The sequence below is a fragment of the Monodon monoceros genome, unplaced genomic scaffold, assembly GCF_005190385.1.
Source record: "Monodon monoceros isolate NGI ecotype Baffin Bay Population unplaced genomic scaffold, NGI_Narwhal_1 Super_Scaffold_18, whole genome shotgun sequence".
In the NCBI taxonomy this organism is placed as follows: Eukaryota; Metazoa; Chordata; class Mammalia; order Artiodactyla; family Monodontidae; genus Monodon; species Monodon monoceros.
Genome location: NW_021703774.1, coordinates 23051262 through 23064902, shown reverse-complemented (window position 1 = coordinate 23064902; position 13641 = coordinate 23051262). Strand labels below are relative to the sequence as shown.

General features: G+C 50.5%; 1 protein-coding gene across 2 annotated transcripts in view; it reads left to right on the top strand.

Moving 5' to 3' along the window:
- PARP1 (poly(ADP-ribose) polymerase 1) overlaps window positions 1–13641 on the top strand; it is a 42092-nt gene that overhangs the window by 16899 nt on the left and 11552 nt on the right. The window contains exons 6-14 of one of the 2 annotated variants that reach the window (XM_029228700.1): window positions 895–1011; window positions 1637–1813; window positions 4156–4300; window positions 4640–4699; window positions 5943–6083; window positions 6994–7236; window positions 7540–7608; window positions 7797–7929; window positions 9789–9984. In XM_029228700.1, coding sequence (XP_029084533.1) covers window positions 895–1011; window positions 1637–1813; window positions 4156–4300; window positions 4640–4699; window positions 5943–6083; window positions 6994–7236; window positions 7540–7608; window positions 7797–7929; window positions 9789–9984 — 1281 coding nt within the window. The remainder of the gene's footprint in view (window positions 1–894; window positions 1012–1636; window positions 1814–4155; window positions 4301–4639; window positions 4700–5942; window positions 6084–6993; window positions 7237–7539; window positions 7609–7796; window positions 7930–9788; window positions 9985–13641) is intronic. The other variant, XM_029228701.1, reaches the window with a different exon arrangement.

Sequence of the window (13641 nt, the reverse complement as noted above, 5' to 3'; positions counted from 1 at the left end):
TTCTCTGATCTAACCTTATACCCTTAGACTTTTGCCTCGTGCTCCCTCATCTCCGTCACCAGTGGCCCAGCACGTGGCGCTGCAGGCAAGGATGTTATCGAGAGAGGCCCTTACAGAGGCTGGGAAAGGGCACGTGTGCGCGCGCGCGCGCGCGCGTATGTGTGTGTGTGTGTGCGTGACAAGCGAGTTAAACAACTCCTCGCTCGGTGCAGAGAGGGCCGGCATTTTCCTGTTTTGCAGAGGTGGTGGGGTCTGAGGCTGAGACGTGAGTAACTCGCCCACCACCCTCAAACGGGAGGACGCTCTTCCCTGCCCCGCCTCTGACGTCGGGAGACTACTGCCTTGCTGGCCAAGGTGGTCGTGAGAGTGCGTGCGATGGCGTGAAAAGTGTCCCACGCAGAGTAGGCGCTGCATGAATATTACCACCGAGGTTTAAAGTCCCATCTTCAGAAGAGCTTAAGTCTGTTCCTCCGTGCCACTGAGTATTGAGGAGGTGGGAGGTGTTTGGGGATTGCCCCTGCTGCTTGCTTTCAGGTTGTTGAGGAGCCGCCCCTTCCTCCCTTAGGGGCCGGGTGTTGGGGCAGATGAACCTGGTGCTTCGGGTGTGTTCCTGTGTGTCCTGGGACTTGTCCCTGAGGGGCTGGTTCCGGGGACCCCGGTGCCTGGGCCGCAGCCTCCCCACCTGCCTTGGCCCTCCCTGAGCGCCCGCACCCCAGGCGGACACCGCGGCCGCGAGCTGGGAGCACAGTCCTGGGGATGCGGCAGCCCCGGGGCAGCTCAGCTGAGCGCAGGGCTGTGACTAGAGGCAGAAGCAAGCCAGGGTGGAGTCTTCCTCCAGTTGGGTTTCTTTCTTTGAGAGGAGCTGGTCTCTCAGCTGCTGGCTCTCGTGCACAGGCCCAGAACAACCTGATCTGGAACATCAAGGACGAGCTAAAGAAAGCATGTTCGACGAATGACCTGAAAGAGCTGCTCATATTCAACAAGCAACAAGTGCCCTCCGGGGAGTCTGCGGTGAGCTGCCTTTGTGTTACGGGCGCCGCGAGCCGAGCGGCCAGGCCATGCGTGGTGCACGGTGACTTCCCCGGTGGAGTGTGGGAGGCCCTCCGGGTGAACACCTGCTGATATTAATTGGGAGTGAAATTCCATAGTCGTGTTGCATGGTCATCGCCATCGAGGTCGCCGCTTGCGGGGGCAGGAAGGGGCAGGCGCTCAAGGACCGAGGTGGGCTGCACATCTGCCTCGTGTGTTCACACCACAAACTTTGGCCCGAGGAGCCCTCTCTGCTGCCTTCTTCTCACAGACTCCCCGAGGGCTGCGAGGGCTGTCTTCCCTGCAGGCCCTGCCCTGCCGTCCCTCTGGTGCAGAAACAGTGGATGTTCTGGGTTCTCCCTTTATTTCTAAGTCACTGAGGGAAAGGGGAGCTGCAGGAACCCCTCATGCGTGGAAGTAAGATCTCATAAAGCACAAAAATGCAAGCTCCAACTGTAAACCACCTTCTCCGGGGAATGTTAGGAACCTCAGGGTAGTCCCTCCCTTCTTTTTTAGCGAGTGGAGCCCGTGCAGATTCTTGGTAAATGTCCTCTCCTGTAGCTGCTCCTTTCCTCCTTGACTTACTTCTCTTCTTCACTGGCTTCAGATCTTGGACCGAGTGGCCGACGGCATGGTGTTCGGTGCCCTCCTTCCCTGCGAGGAATGCTCAGGCCAGCTGGTCTTCAAGAGCGATGCCTATTACTGTACCGGGGATGTCACTGCCTGGACCAAGTGTATGGTCAAGACACAGACGCCCAACCGGAAGGAGTGGGTGACCCCAAAGGTAAGTGGGGGTGTGGATCCTGGGATATATTTGCAGAAAAACCTGGTCCCATCTTCTGGGCTTGTCCACACTCCAGGTCACCACGACTGCAGAGCAGTTTCTCAGACCTCTTTACATCGGGGCCATCCTCATAATCAGATTGTAGAAGTATGCCCTTGGTTCTGTACATTTGCACACTACACAGATGTAGTACCAAAGCACTTCCAACTGGAGCACAGGTTTGTCCAACTGGTGTAAAATCTTCCTGCTTGCAAAGACCGTGAGTTACTTTTATTTCTGTTTATCAAGTGCCTACCCTCTGCCAGGCACTGTCCTGGGCACAGGGGACATGGTGGTGAACAAATGGTAATTCCTGCCTTTGTGATGGGAGAGTGTTTCTCCGAGCAAGACATTTCCTTGCCTTGGTGCCAGACGGGGAGTTGTGTCCAGAGTTCAAGTCTCCTGTTGATCTCTCTCTCTCTCCCTTGAATTCTCAGAATGTAAAAAACCTCAGTTGGGGGACCTTGTTTGGAGCTGCGCTGTTGGGGGAGCCAGCAGTGTCTTGGGGGGCTGGCTGCTGGGTGGACTCCCCCGTGTCCTCAGACTCGGTGCGAGCTGGCGCCCCACCACCTGGGGCTGTCGTGGGCTCCCTGGGCTTGGGATTTGATGTCCGTCAAGTTCCCTCACCGCCCGTGCCTTCTCCCGGGGTGGTTGAGCATTTGGACCAGTGGCACATAGTAAGCGCTCCAGAATTGTTGCCTGTGGGCCCTGGGGGCTCTAGCACCTCAGCATCCAGAGCTGAACTCCACTTCCCCGCTTGCCTCTTCCACTCGTTCTTTTCTTGCCTTCTCTGTTCACTGCCATCATTACTGTATACGTATCTCTGTACTTTCGCTTGCTCGGTTGCTCTACAAGTCTGACCTTGTCCTTTCCCCACCCTTAAAACCTACAGTGATTCCCCATTTCTTCTAGAAATATTTTCCCAGCGTTTCTGAGAATGCCATTGTTACAGGCCCGTTTGTGGTATTTGTATCCCTTTTAATATCTTAGGTTAGGAAAAAAGTAAGATCGTGATGTGAACTATTTAGGATTTTATATGTCAGTTGCACTGCATCTATATACATTTTTAAAGGGTTATTTTAAAACGGTACCTACAGGTGCAAGACATTTTGTCAGGTGGACAGTGCTTGTTGCCCATGCAAATTCATGGATTTACAGACCATGGGTAGGGACTGTGCTGCCCCCAGGGGCTTGGATCACAGAATCACGGTCATCTCCTTAGCTTGAACTCTCCTCCCCCAAAGCCCTCCATGATCTGGCTCCAGCTACCTTCTGCAGCCCCTCTTTCTGCCACCTTTTTTCTCCTCACATACCACTTACACCACCCCTACACACACACACTCCCTCTCTGTCTCCCTCTCCCTCCCTCCCTCCCTCCCCCTGCCCCTGACTTGGTGGGTCACTGCCTCCAAGGAGCCCTCCCAGCATTCCCAGTATTGCATCACTTCAGCACGCCTCTGGTTTAGAAGCTAGCTCCTATGTAGAAGTTGCCTTTGTATATCTGACTGTCGGTCAAGGCTGAGCTTCTTTCTCAAAGGCAGAAACTCATTCTAAACTCACTGTGATGTGTGGCACTGTGTTAGATGCCCAGCATAATGTTTTATCCACCAGGCAGTCGTTGACCATGGACCTAGCAGGGAAGGGCTGTTTCTTGATGGGAAGAAGACTTAGGAGGATAGGGAACTGGTCCCTGAGCCTGGTGTATGTGATGTTTATTGAGTGACCACTTAGAGCACAGCCCATTGTGAATCGCCCGGAATGCCGGTGGACCGTGCTGGTGGCAGAGTTAATACGGAGCACTGACTGTTGATGGGCTCCCTGCCCATCTTCTGGGAAGGGAAGGGAATTGCCCTGATTTCCTTTCGGGTAGTAATCTCTCTCCCGTGCTCTGGGGAGTCTGGGGCGGCTTTTGGTCATGGAATGGACATACGACCCCAGGAAGAGGCCTCTTCATTCTTGAGGGGAACAACTCCAGAATGAGGCCTGGGGGTTGTAATCAGGTTCCAGCAGTGGTTCCCTGACCAGATTATCAACTGGGTTTTTTTGTTTGTTTTGTTTTTGTTTTTTTAAGGAAAATAGTTTTTCTCTTCAAGCGTCACAGTACCAGCTGTATTATAAATGTAGAAGTACTGCAAATAAGCACCATATCAGCAGTAACACTGTATTTCATACTAAAAGCCTCAAATTTTCCTATTTTGTGTTATTCTTTATCATAAGAAGAAAAAGATTCTTCAGTTCTTTTCTCTATCAGCTGGTTATTTCAAGGGAGAGCTGGTTTCTTAACTAAAACTTACACTCTTTAGGAATTCCGAGAAATCTCTTACCTCAAGAAATTGAAGATCCGAAAGCAGGACCGTATATTCCCCCCAGAGACCAGCGCCCCGCTGGCGGCAGCACCCCTGCCCTCTGCAGCCTCAACGCCCGCCACTGTGAACTCCGCTCCCCCAGGTGCAGCTCCGGGCCAGCCTCGGGGGAGGGTGGGGGGACTGGGGCCCTGAGCTAAGGGTGGAGAGGGTGTCCGTCTGGGTTCTTTGCTGGCTGATCCTGGGGAGAAGCTCTGCCCTTGTTCTCCCCATCCCACCCCCAGCAGGAGGAGGTAGGTTGGGGAGGGGGGGCTTCTGAGAAAGGCCAGGGAGACAGTTACCTGCAAGGGGCATTCAGACTCTCCTGCCTGACTGCGCTACGCTACAGAGCAGCATTCCAGGGCTCAGCCTTGTGCTTCCGGGCATCCCTGCCCCCACCAGTCGTCCTGAGCCTGATGTGATGCTGGGTCTCTGTCGCCTGCAGAGACTTGCCGTACTCGTTGTGATCAGCGTCAGCGAGAAGTACTCCACACCAACAAAGACAGTGAGATGAGTTTGTGTTTTTGTGGCAGAAGACACTGCTGTCTTTGTTTACTCAGGGACATGTGGTGTAGTCTAATGGTTATGGCCACCGTGTGCTGGGTGGAGGGTGAGGATTCTCCCGTGAACGTGAGCCCAGCAGTGACCTCCCTCCATCCTCTGGGGAGGGGGCGTGTGGGTGGTCATCCCGAGTTCAACCCGCCGCTTGCAGCCTGGGTCCAAGAGCAGGTGTGGTGGGCCAGGCGGGGTCGACGTCCGGGCCCTGCCCTGAGGGTCCCTTCTGCTTTCCCCTTACTTGCAGTTCACAGCTAAGTGATTCCGTTCCCTGCGGAGACCTCGGCCAACTTTCAGTTAAACCCTACGGGTATCCCTAGTTGTTCTCCCTCACAGGGACAGCTTAAAGGACTCCTCCCCACAGCATCTCTTGTGGAAATGTGTAACCAGCTCTGTATGTTCCCGTTTGCAACAAACAGAAGGCACACCCCTGACCCAGGTCTTTCTGGCCGGGGTCAGTGCTAAATACCTAAAATGCCAGGGTTCTTGGTGCCTGAATCAGTTCTCTCAGCTCAGTGTGGTCATGCTGACCAAAGCTCTCAGTGACTGCCGTGGACAAGGCTACTTTTTAAATTTTTTTTTGGCCACACCGCACGGCACGCAGGGTCTTAGCTCTCCAACCAGGGATCGAACCCATGCCCCCTGCAGTGGAAGCGTGGAGCCCTAACCACTGGACTGCCAGGGAATTCCCCAAGGCTAGTTTTTTTAATGGGGTTGATTAATAAGCATCCTGTGAGAACTGTAGTTTGCTTTTAGGCATGGGGTGGGAACAGAATAACAGAAGGAAATCGGGAGTTCACGTGACCCCGGCGTCCCACCCTCTGGCCGGCTTCCTGGTCCTTCCTCGTCTGTCTGTGGAGCAGACCCAGGGCGCCCCCGGCCACCTCTGCTTGAGGCCTGCTGTGGAGCAGTGTCAGTGCACGGCTTCTCCCTGGCCGGTCCTTCCTGTGCTGAGGACTGCGTACAGGTTGCTATCCTGCCCTCTGCTTTCCTGCTACTCTTACTCTTTTCTTCTGTTTACATAGACTTCTCCTCAAGGAGATCCCTTTCTCCCTGATCAGAGAGGGTGCTGAGGCCGTTCGGGGGCCTTGCAACCGGTCTGGCTTTCCCCTGGGAGCTGCTGCCTGGTCTCCTGCTCCCACCCTCCACCCCGGGCAGCAGCCCTGCCTAGTGATCCTTTTCTCCCATCCCAGACAAGCCGTTATCCAACATGAAGATCCTGACTCTTGGGAAACTCTCCCGGAACAAGGATGAAGTGAAGGCCACAATCGAGAAACTCGGGGGGAAGTTGACAGGGACCGTCAACAAGGCCTCCCTGTGCATAAGTAGCAAAAGTGAGTTCAGTCTGCCTGTGAACCAGAGGGGTCCCTGTCTCTCATGGTGGTGTTGAGCATTAAACGAGGTGAAGTGCCGAGCGCAGTGTCTGACACACAGAGGGACCCCAGAAATGTGTCTCTTATCATCGCTGGCATTGTTCAGGTCCTCTGGAAAGGGGCGTGGGCACTTGTACTTGGCACTGCTGCTCCATGCTGTGGTCTATATTCACGTACCGAAAACGCCCAAGTAAAGACTGTAACAGCCCACTCTTCTCACCTTGTTCACAAGATGTTGGTGGGTTTGCCTCCAGGCAAAAAGTTCACAGCTTAAGCAAGTTTGGAAAATGCAGAGTTAAACGAAGGTGAACAGGTTTCTTTGCAGGCTTAATATGCCGACGACCATTGTGAGTTTCCAAGACCAGAAAACGGTACACCGCTCTTCCCATAGGAACCTGACCTCCTTTCTCTATGTAATACCTATTAACATCTCGTTCTGTAGAAGGGTTTGGAAAAAGCAGCTCTCACTCATCGCACCTTAGAAAAAGGGGGATGTTGCTGGTGAGAGACGATTGTTGAAATGAACCAAGGCCCCAAGCACTAGGTTTTTTTTTTTTTTTGAGGTACGCGGGCCGCTCACTGCTGTGGCCTCTCCCGTTGCGGAGCACAGGCTCCGGACGCGCAGGCTCAGCGGCCATGGCTCACGGGCCCAGCCGCTCTGCGGCATGTGGGATCTTCCCAGACCAGGGCACGAACCCGTGTCCCCTGCATCGGCAGGCGGACTCTCAACCACTGTGCCACCAGGGAAGCCCCAAGCACTAGATTTTGAAGGAGAGGAGAGCTGTGGGTGACGAGCGTTGGGAAGTACCCAGCAAGTAATAACTGTGTAGTGATTTGAGATTTCAAAGTTCTTTCCCTCTGATTTGAACAGAGGAGGTCGACAAGATGAATAAAAAGATGGAGGAAGTAAAAGAAGCTAACGTCCGCGTCGTGTCTGAGGATTTCCTCCAGGACATCTCCACCTCGACCAAGAGCCTTCAGGAGTTGCTCTCAACCCACCTCTTGTCCTGCTGGGGGGCCGAGGTGAAGGCAGAGCCTGTTGAAGCCGTGACCCCAAAGGGGAAGTCGGGGGCTGTGCTCTCCAAGAAGAGCAAGGGCCCCGTCAAGGAGGAAGGTGAGGCCCCGAGCTGCCCCACCCTGCCGTGGCCCCATCCTGCCGGGGGCCGTGGCCTCTGCCAGGCTGGCCAGGTCCACCTGTGCACAGCCTCTCCCTTTGCGCCCGAATGGTCTTTTGAACGCTGCCCACACCAGTTTTCTCATTCGTTTTCCCTGGGCGCAGGATGGTGCGAGGCAGCACACAGATGCCATGTTGACATCTGACACAGGTGAAGGTGACCCACTCGCCCTGCCTGCTACCTTCCCCTTACTTTTAATTTATTTTTAATTTAATGTTTGCACTTCTCTATCCCCTTCCAAGGTACCAACAAATCTGAAAAGAGAATGAAATTAACTCTTAAAGGAGGAGCAGCTGTCGACCCTGATTCTGGTAAGGGAACGGGAGTGAGCAGAGTGAGCTGTGGGCACCCCGTTGATGAGGGAAACCATGTGGGACAGGGCTGCGCCTCGCCCTCCGGCCTCAAGGCTCCCGGGTCCTGAGAACGCACACGTCTTGTGGGGAGCCTGCAGACCCCCTTCTCCCTGTGAGACTCATCACAGGAGCTCTGTCCGTGACAGGTCTGGAGCACAGCGCACACGTCCTGGAGAAAGGCGGGAAGGTCTTCAGCGCCACCCTCGGCCTGGTGGACATCGTTAAGGGAACCAACTCCTATTACAAGCTGCAGCTCCTGGAGGATGACAAAGAGAGCAGGTGCGCCGAGGGCGGGAGTGTCCAGCAGCGCTGTGCTCCTGAGAGGCTCTCAGTGCTCCTGGGGAGCCAGCCGCCTCATGAAGAGCATGGGTGTGTCGTGAGGCCTGCAGTGAGGGAGGGAAGAGGCCCTCGCCCCCAGACAGCCTTTCTGTCCTCACTCATCAGTGTTACCTCGGGCTCCCCAGTTACTAAAGGCGTTTGGGTTTGCATCTGTTTTATTTTGAACATAGTGGAGGCAGGTAAGAGCCAGTTCTGGGGTGCTGAGGGACTGGGCTGGCTTGCACACTTTACTAGTACGGGCAGTTCTCTGCCAAGTCGATGGGCCCTCATTGCAGCCAGCACAGAACAGGAGCTGCATGTAAGTGGGGAAGGTGTGTTAAGTTCTAAGGGGGTGGGGGGAGCACTTTCGTATATTAAACTGACCTTTCCTTTTTAGCAAATGAAAACAGTTTACACATTGGAACTCCAGGAGATCCAAAAAGCTTTCCTCGTTGAAAGGCAAACCCCTGTGAGAGTGGCAGCCGCCGGGAGATACAGTCCGCGCCCGGTGCATCTTGGCCAGCCGCAGGTTGTAGGCACTGGCAGGCTCAGGCTCTTCACATCTCACCAAACCTTTCATTGAAAATGTGAATGTCAGAAGACCCTTAAAAGAGCACACAGTATCTGTGTGGCTACCTAAAATTTCTGAAGAAATAAAAGCCTGCGTCATTTACTTTACTACCTACTCTTGCTGGAGATCAGAAGGTCAAAGTAGGGTATCTTGCTTGTAAAACATACCTTCCAAAAGCTAGATGTGTATTGGAGTGCAGGAGAAGGGATAGGGTTTTTGTGGAAATGTGCTGAGTGCCAGAGTGTGTTAAACAACAGGCAAATGAGAACAGAATTGTCCACCTCCAGCAAGCAAATTCTAATGGTGATTTTGGACATGGGCGTTATTCTGGTGGCCTAGATTTATTGGTTTTTAGAGGGAAAGGACAGTGTGGGCTGTTAGAGTCAGAAGGTTTTTTTCAGGATAGGTCAGCGTGGTGTCTTCCAAACATTTGCAGAGGGAAATAACCCAGCAGAGAATGAATTTGTATTTCTCTGGGCAGTAGCCCAGAAAGCCAGCAGGAAGCCCCAAATCTTCTTTGAAATCTCTGGTTTTATCTTTAAAATGCATCCAAATCTTTCTGGATTTCCAATATATCTGTGTTTATTGTGATGTAAAATTTAACTTATGCATGATTTCCACTAAAAAAAAATGAACTCGCCCAAAGCTAGGCAGCACAGCCCGCAGGGTACCCAAGACTTGGCCCTAGATTGAGATAGAAACTGAAGACGCTAGCGTGGGTCTGTAGGTGGCTGACCCTGCAGGCCAGTGGCCCGCCCCCTCCCATTTCATCACATCTCAGCCTCTGATCTGAGCCAAAGGTTCTTCATTATTTTTAATACGCGTCGTTGATGGTTGCATCACCTTGAACGCATGACCTCCAAGTGTTGCTTGCCATGTTTCTTTGGGGAGAAGAATTGGATACTCTTATGTAAAGTTCTGTAGGCCTCAGGATTTACTCCTCAAGTCTGGCTGCCAGATACAAGGTTAACCTGTTCTTTGGTACTTTTTATAGCCCATTTGCCAGTATGATTTGGAAGTGCATTTTTAAATTACTCTAAACCTACAACACTCAGTTTAATAAAAGTAAAATAAAGGTCCTTCATTGTAATACCAGTTGCTTTTGTTCCTCTTTGTCAGTCACCATCATTTTGGGGGTGTTTGCAGTTGTTTCTCCCTCAAGGGGAGTGGCAGGGAAGGGAAACTCATCCTGAAATACAACAGGCTGACCCTTGAATTTGTATCTGATGTTCCTCCTCTCCTCCCACAGGTATTGGATATTCAGGTCCTGGGGCCGTGTGGGCACGGTAATTGGTAGTAACAAACTGGAGCAGATGCCATCCAAGGAGGAGGCCATTGAGCATTTTACGAAATTATATGAAGAGAAAACTGGGAATGCCTGGCACTCCAAAAACTTCACAAAACATCCCAAAAAGTTCTACCCTCTGGAGATTGACTATGGCCAGGTAATCACTTAATGCTCTTACACCTTCTAGTTCTCATAAAAGGAAGGGACACTATTCTTTTAAAAACATGCCATGGAACAGATGGCATCATTGGTGAATCCTATCAAATGGTTAAAGAATTAATACTGGTCCTTCACAAACTTTTCCAAGAGAGAGAAGAGGAGGAAACACTCTTCAACTCATTATGTGAGACCAGTATTATCCTGATACCAAAGATGAACAAAGACATCCCGAGAAAACTCCAGTCCAATATCCTTATAAATATAGATGCAAAATCCTCAACAGAATACTAACAAACTGAGTCTAGCAGCACTTGAGGATTTATGCACCATGACTGAGTGGGATTTATCCCAGGAATGCAAGGTTGGTTCAACATGGAAGTCAAGTCCATGTAATGTAACGTGAATAGAATAAAGGACAGAAGCCACATAGTCATCCTGATAAACATAGAAAAAGCATTTCATAAAATCCAGTACCCTTTCATGAATAGAATCTACCCCGTGAAATATGAGATGGCGCTTAGATGAGAACAAGCAGTGTGAGCATTTTTAAGACTGTCAAGGAGGAACAGTCTTTGAAGTTGCTCCCTAAACACAACAGGGAATAATTCACAGATTCCAGGTGAGGTTTCTTATCTGAAGCTATGTTGAATCATAGATCACGCGACTTGCTTTATCATCAAGATAGAATTATAGTGACTTGACGTGCTCCAGTAGGTCCCAGTTTTTAGTCCCAAATTATTTCCTAATAATTTCCCATTATTTATATTTGTTGCTTGAACGTCTGCCTATATATTACCAGACAGCCTTCTGTTGTCTCTTGGGTGATACTTTGGTGGCCATTGGTTTTCACAAAATGCTTACCTTGTTTTTATTTTATTTTATGTATTTTTATTTTTGGCTGTGTTGGGTCTTCGTTGCTGCATGTGGGCTTTCTCTAGCTGCAGCGAGCGGGGGCTACTCTTCGTTGCGGTGGGCGGGCTTCTCATTGCGGTGGCTTCTCTTGTTGCGGTGCGCGGGCTTCAGTAGTTGCAGCACGTGGGCTTCGGTAGTTGTGGTTCGCGGGCTCTAGAGCGCAGGCTCCGTGGTTGTGGCCCACGGGCTTAGTTGGTCCGCAGCCCATGGGATCTTCCCGGACCAGGGATCAAACCCGTGTCCCCTGCATTGGCAGACAGATTCTTAACCACTGTGCCACCAGGGAAGTCCCACCTTGTTTTTATACGAAAACTTACTGCTTTTATAATGGAGAGTGGTGCATGCTTATATTGCAGAAAGAAAGAGATTTGTAGATGGTACAGATTTAATTCCAAATTTTTGAGGCCTAACATGTCTTAAAGGAAGAATTCTCTAGTTTATAGAGTGTCTTGAGCTCTACCATTAAAAATAGAAATTAGCTCTTGTATAATGTTGAGGTGGAGAACTTGGGAGTTTAGAGTTGCACAGACTTGGTCTAACTCAGCAGTGCCCCCTAGTGAGTTTATTTTTCCCATTTCAAAAATATATACAGTTGAGCAACACAGGTTTGAACTGCATGGGTCCACTTACATGTGGAATTTTTTTCATTAGTAAATACTACAGTTCCACACAACCCGTGGTTGGTTGAATCCACGGATGCAGCACTGAGGATAGGGAGAAACCAGGAATATGGAGGACCAACTCTGTTATTCTCGGATTTTCGACTGCACAGAAGGTTAATGCCCTTAGTCCCTGAGTTGCTCAAGGGTCAGCTGTATTTGTTTTAGAAAATTTTGAGAACGACAGAGGCACAAAGAATTAAAATCATGGTGTATGTCTTTATATACTTCTTTCACTTCACAGCTACTTTTCCCCAATGTAACACTGGAGTCTTTCCTTACATACTGTATTTTCACCACCAGCTTTTGACCTTACTGTTCTTGGAGCGTTTCCCCATGTCTTCTAGAGCAATGCTGTCCAACAGAGAGAGATAGGCAGCCACTTAGGCAATTTTAAATATTCTAGTAGCTACATTTTAAAAAGCAAAATGAAACAGTGAAATTAATACTAGTTATGTGTTTAACCCAGAATATCCAAAATATTGTCATTTTGATATATTAATATCATTGAGATATTTTTACCTTTTTTTTTTTTAACTGAATATTTGAGAGCTGGTGTATTTTTAGCTCTTAGAACACAGCTCAATTCAGAGTGGCCACATGTCAAAACCAGTGACTACTGTATTAAAATGCACTGAACTAGAGCATCATTTCTTAAGTCTGTATAGAATTCCATCCTGTGGGTGGCCATTATTTGTGGTTTACCAAACAACACCCTCCCATGCCCCAATTAGATACTTAGATTATTTCCAGGTATTTGCTGTAATGATGCTGATATACTTACCTCTCTGCTTGTTATCATTAGAGATCGAGTTACCGGGTCACAGAGTATACGTATTTAAATAAGGCTTTTTAACATACTAATCGTTTGCCTTCAGTGAAGTTACAGCTACAGCAGGGGTCCCCAATCCCTGGGCCATGGACCAGTACCTACTAGGAACCGGGCCGCACAGCAGGATGTGAGGGGCAGGCGAGCCAAGCTTCATCTGTATTTACAGGCGCTCCCCATCGCTCCGGTTACCGCCTGAGCTCCGCCCCTGTCAGATCAGCGACGGCGTTAGATTCTCATAGGAGTGCGAACCCTACTGTGAACTGCGTGCGCAAGGGATCTAGGTTGCGCGCTCCTTGTGAAAATCTAATGCCTGATGACCTGAGGTGGAGCTGAGGCGGTGATGCCAGCGCTGGGGAGCGGCTGCAAATACAGATCCACAGCAGAGAGGTTTGACTGCACAGAGACCATAATAAATCAGTTGATTGGAGACTCATATCAAAACCCTATTTGTGAGTGGCAAGTGAAATCAAGCTCGGGGCTCCCACTGATTCTGCATTATGGTGAGTTGTATAGTTATTTCCTTATATATTACAGTGTACTAATAATAGAAATAAAGTGCACAATAAATGTAATGCACCTGAATCATCCCGAAACCATCCCCCCACCTCCAGTCCGTGGAAAAATTGTCTTCCACAAAACCGGTCCCTGGTGCCAAAAAGATTGGGGGCGACTGAGCTAGAGGATAAGAATGCATCTAAGACTTGTGTTTCAGCATCAAGAGTAGATGTATTGTGCCCCTGACAGCAGCAGCCCTGAACACTAGCACACAGGTTCCTCTCTGCAGCTTTGTTAAGCCAAGCAGATTCCAGGCTCAAGGCCCAATGCCAGTTGCCTTCATTCAAAACAAATACCAAACACCGTTAGTTGTTAGGGGACACCGTGATGGTCATAGTCCCTGCCCTTGTGGGTTCAAACGTGAGAAGGGTTAAGGCGTTTTCAGCATAGCCGGGTCTTGGCTCAGCCTGGATTCCCCGGATGGCAGGGGTGAAGTCCTGTGCTAGTAGAATATTGGGAAGAGCAGTCCCAGGGAACAGGGGTGAGGGGTGCAGACTTGGGAGGGTTGATGCTGGGATGCGCTTTAGCTGCCTGGCGGGAAGTCGGACTGTTAGCGTGGTCCTCTGGCACTATAGAGAATGCTGTGTGGATTCAGTCTTTGGGGAGGCAGGGCAAGAGAAGAAAGGAGACAAGATTTGTCCATCAGTCCGGTGTCCCCTGGGTCCAAGGATCACCCTCATAGCTGCCCAGCACTTCC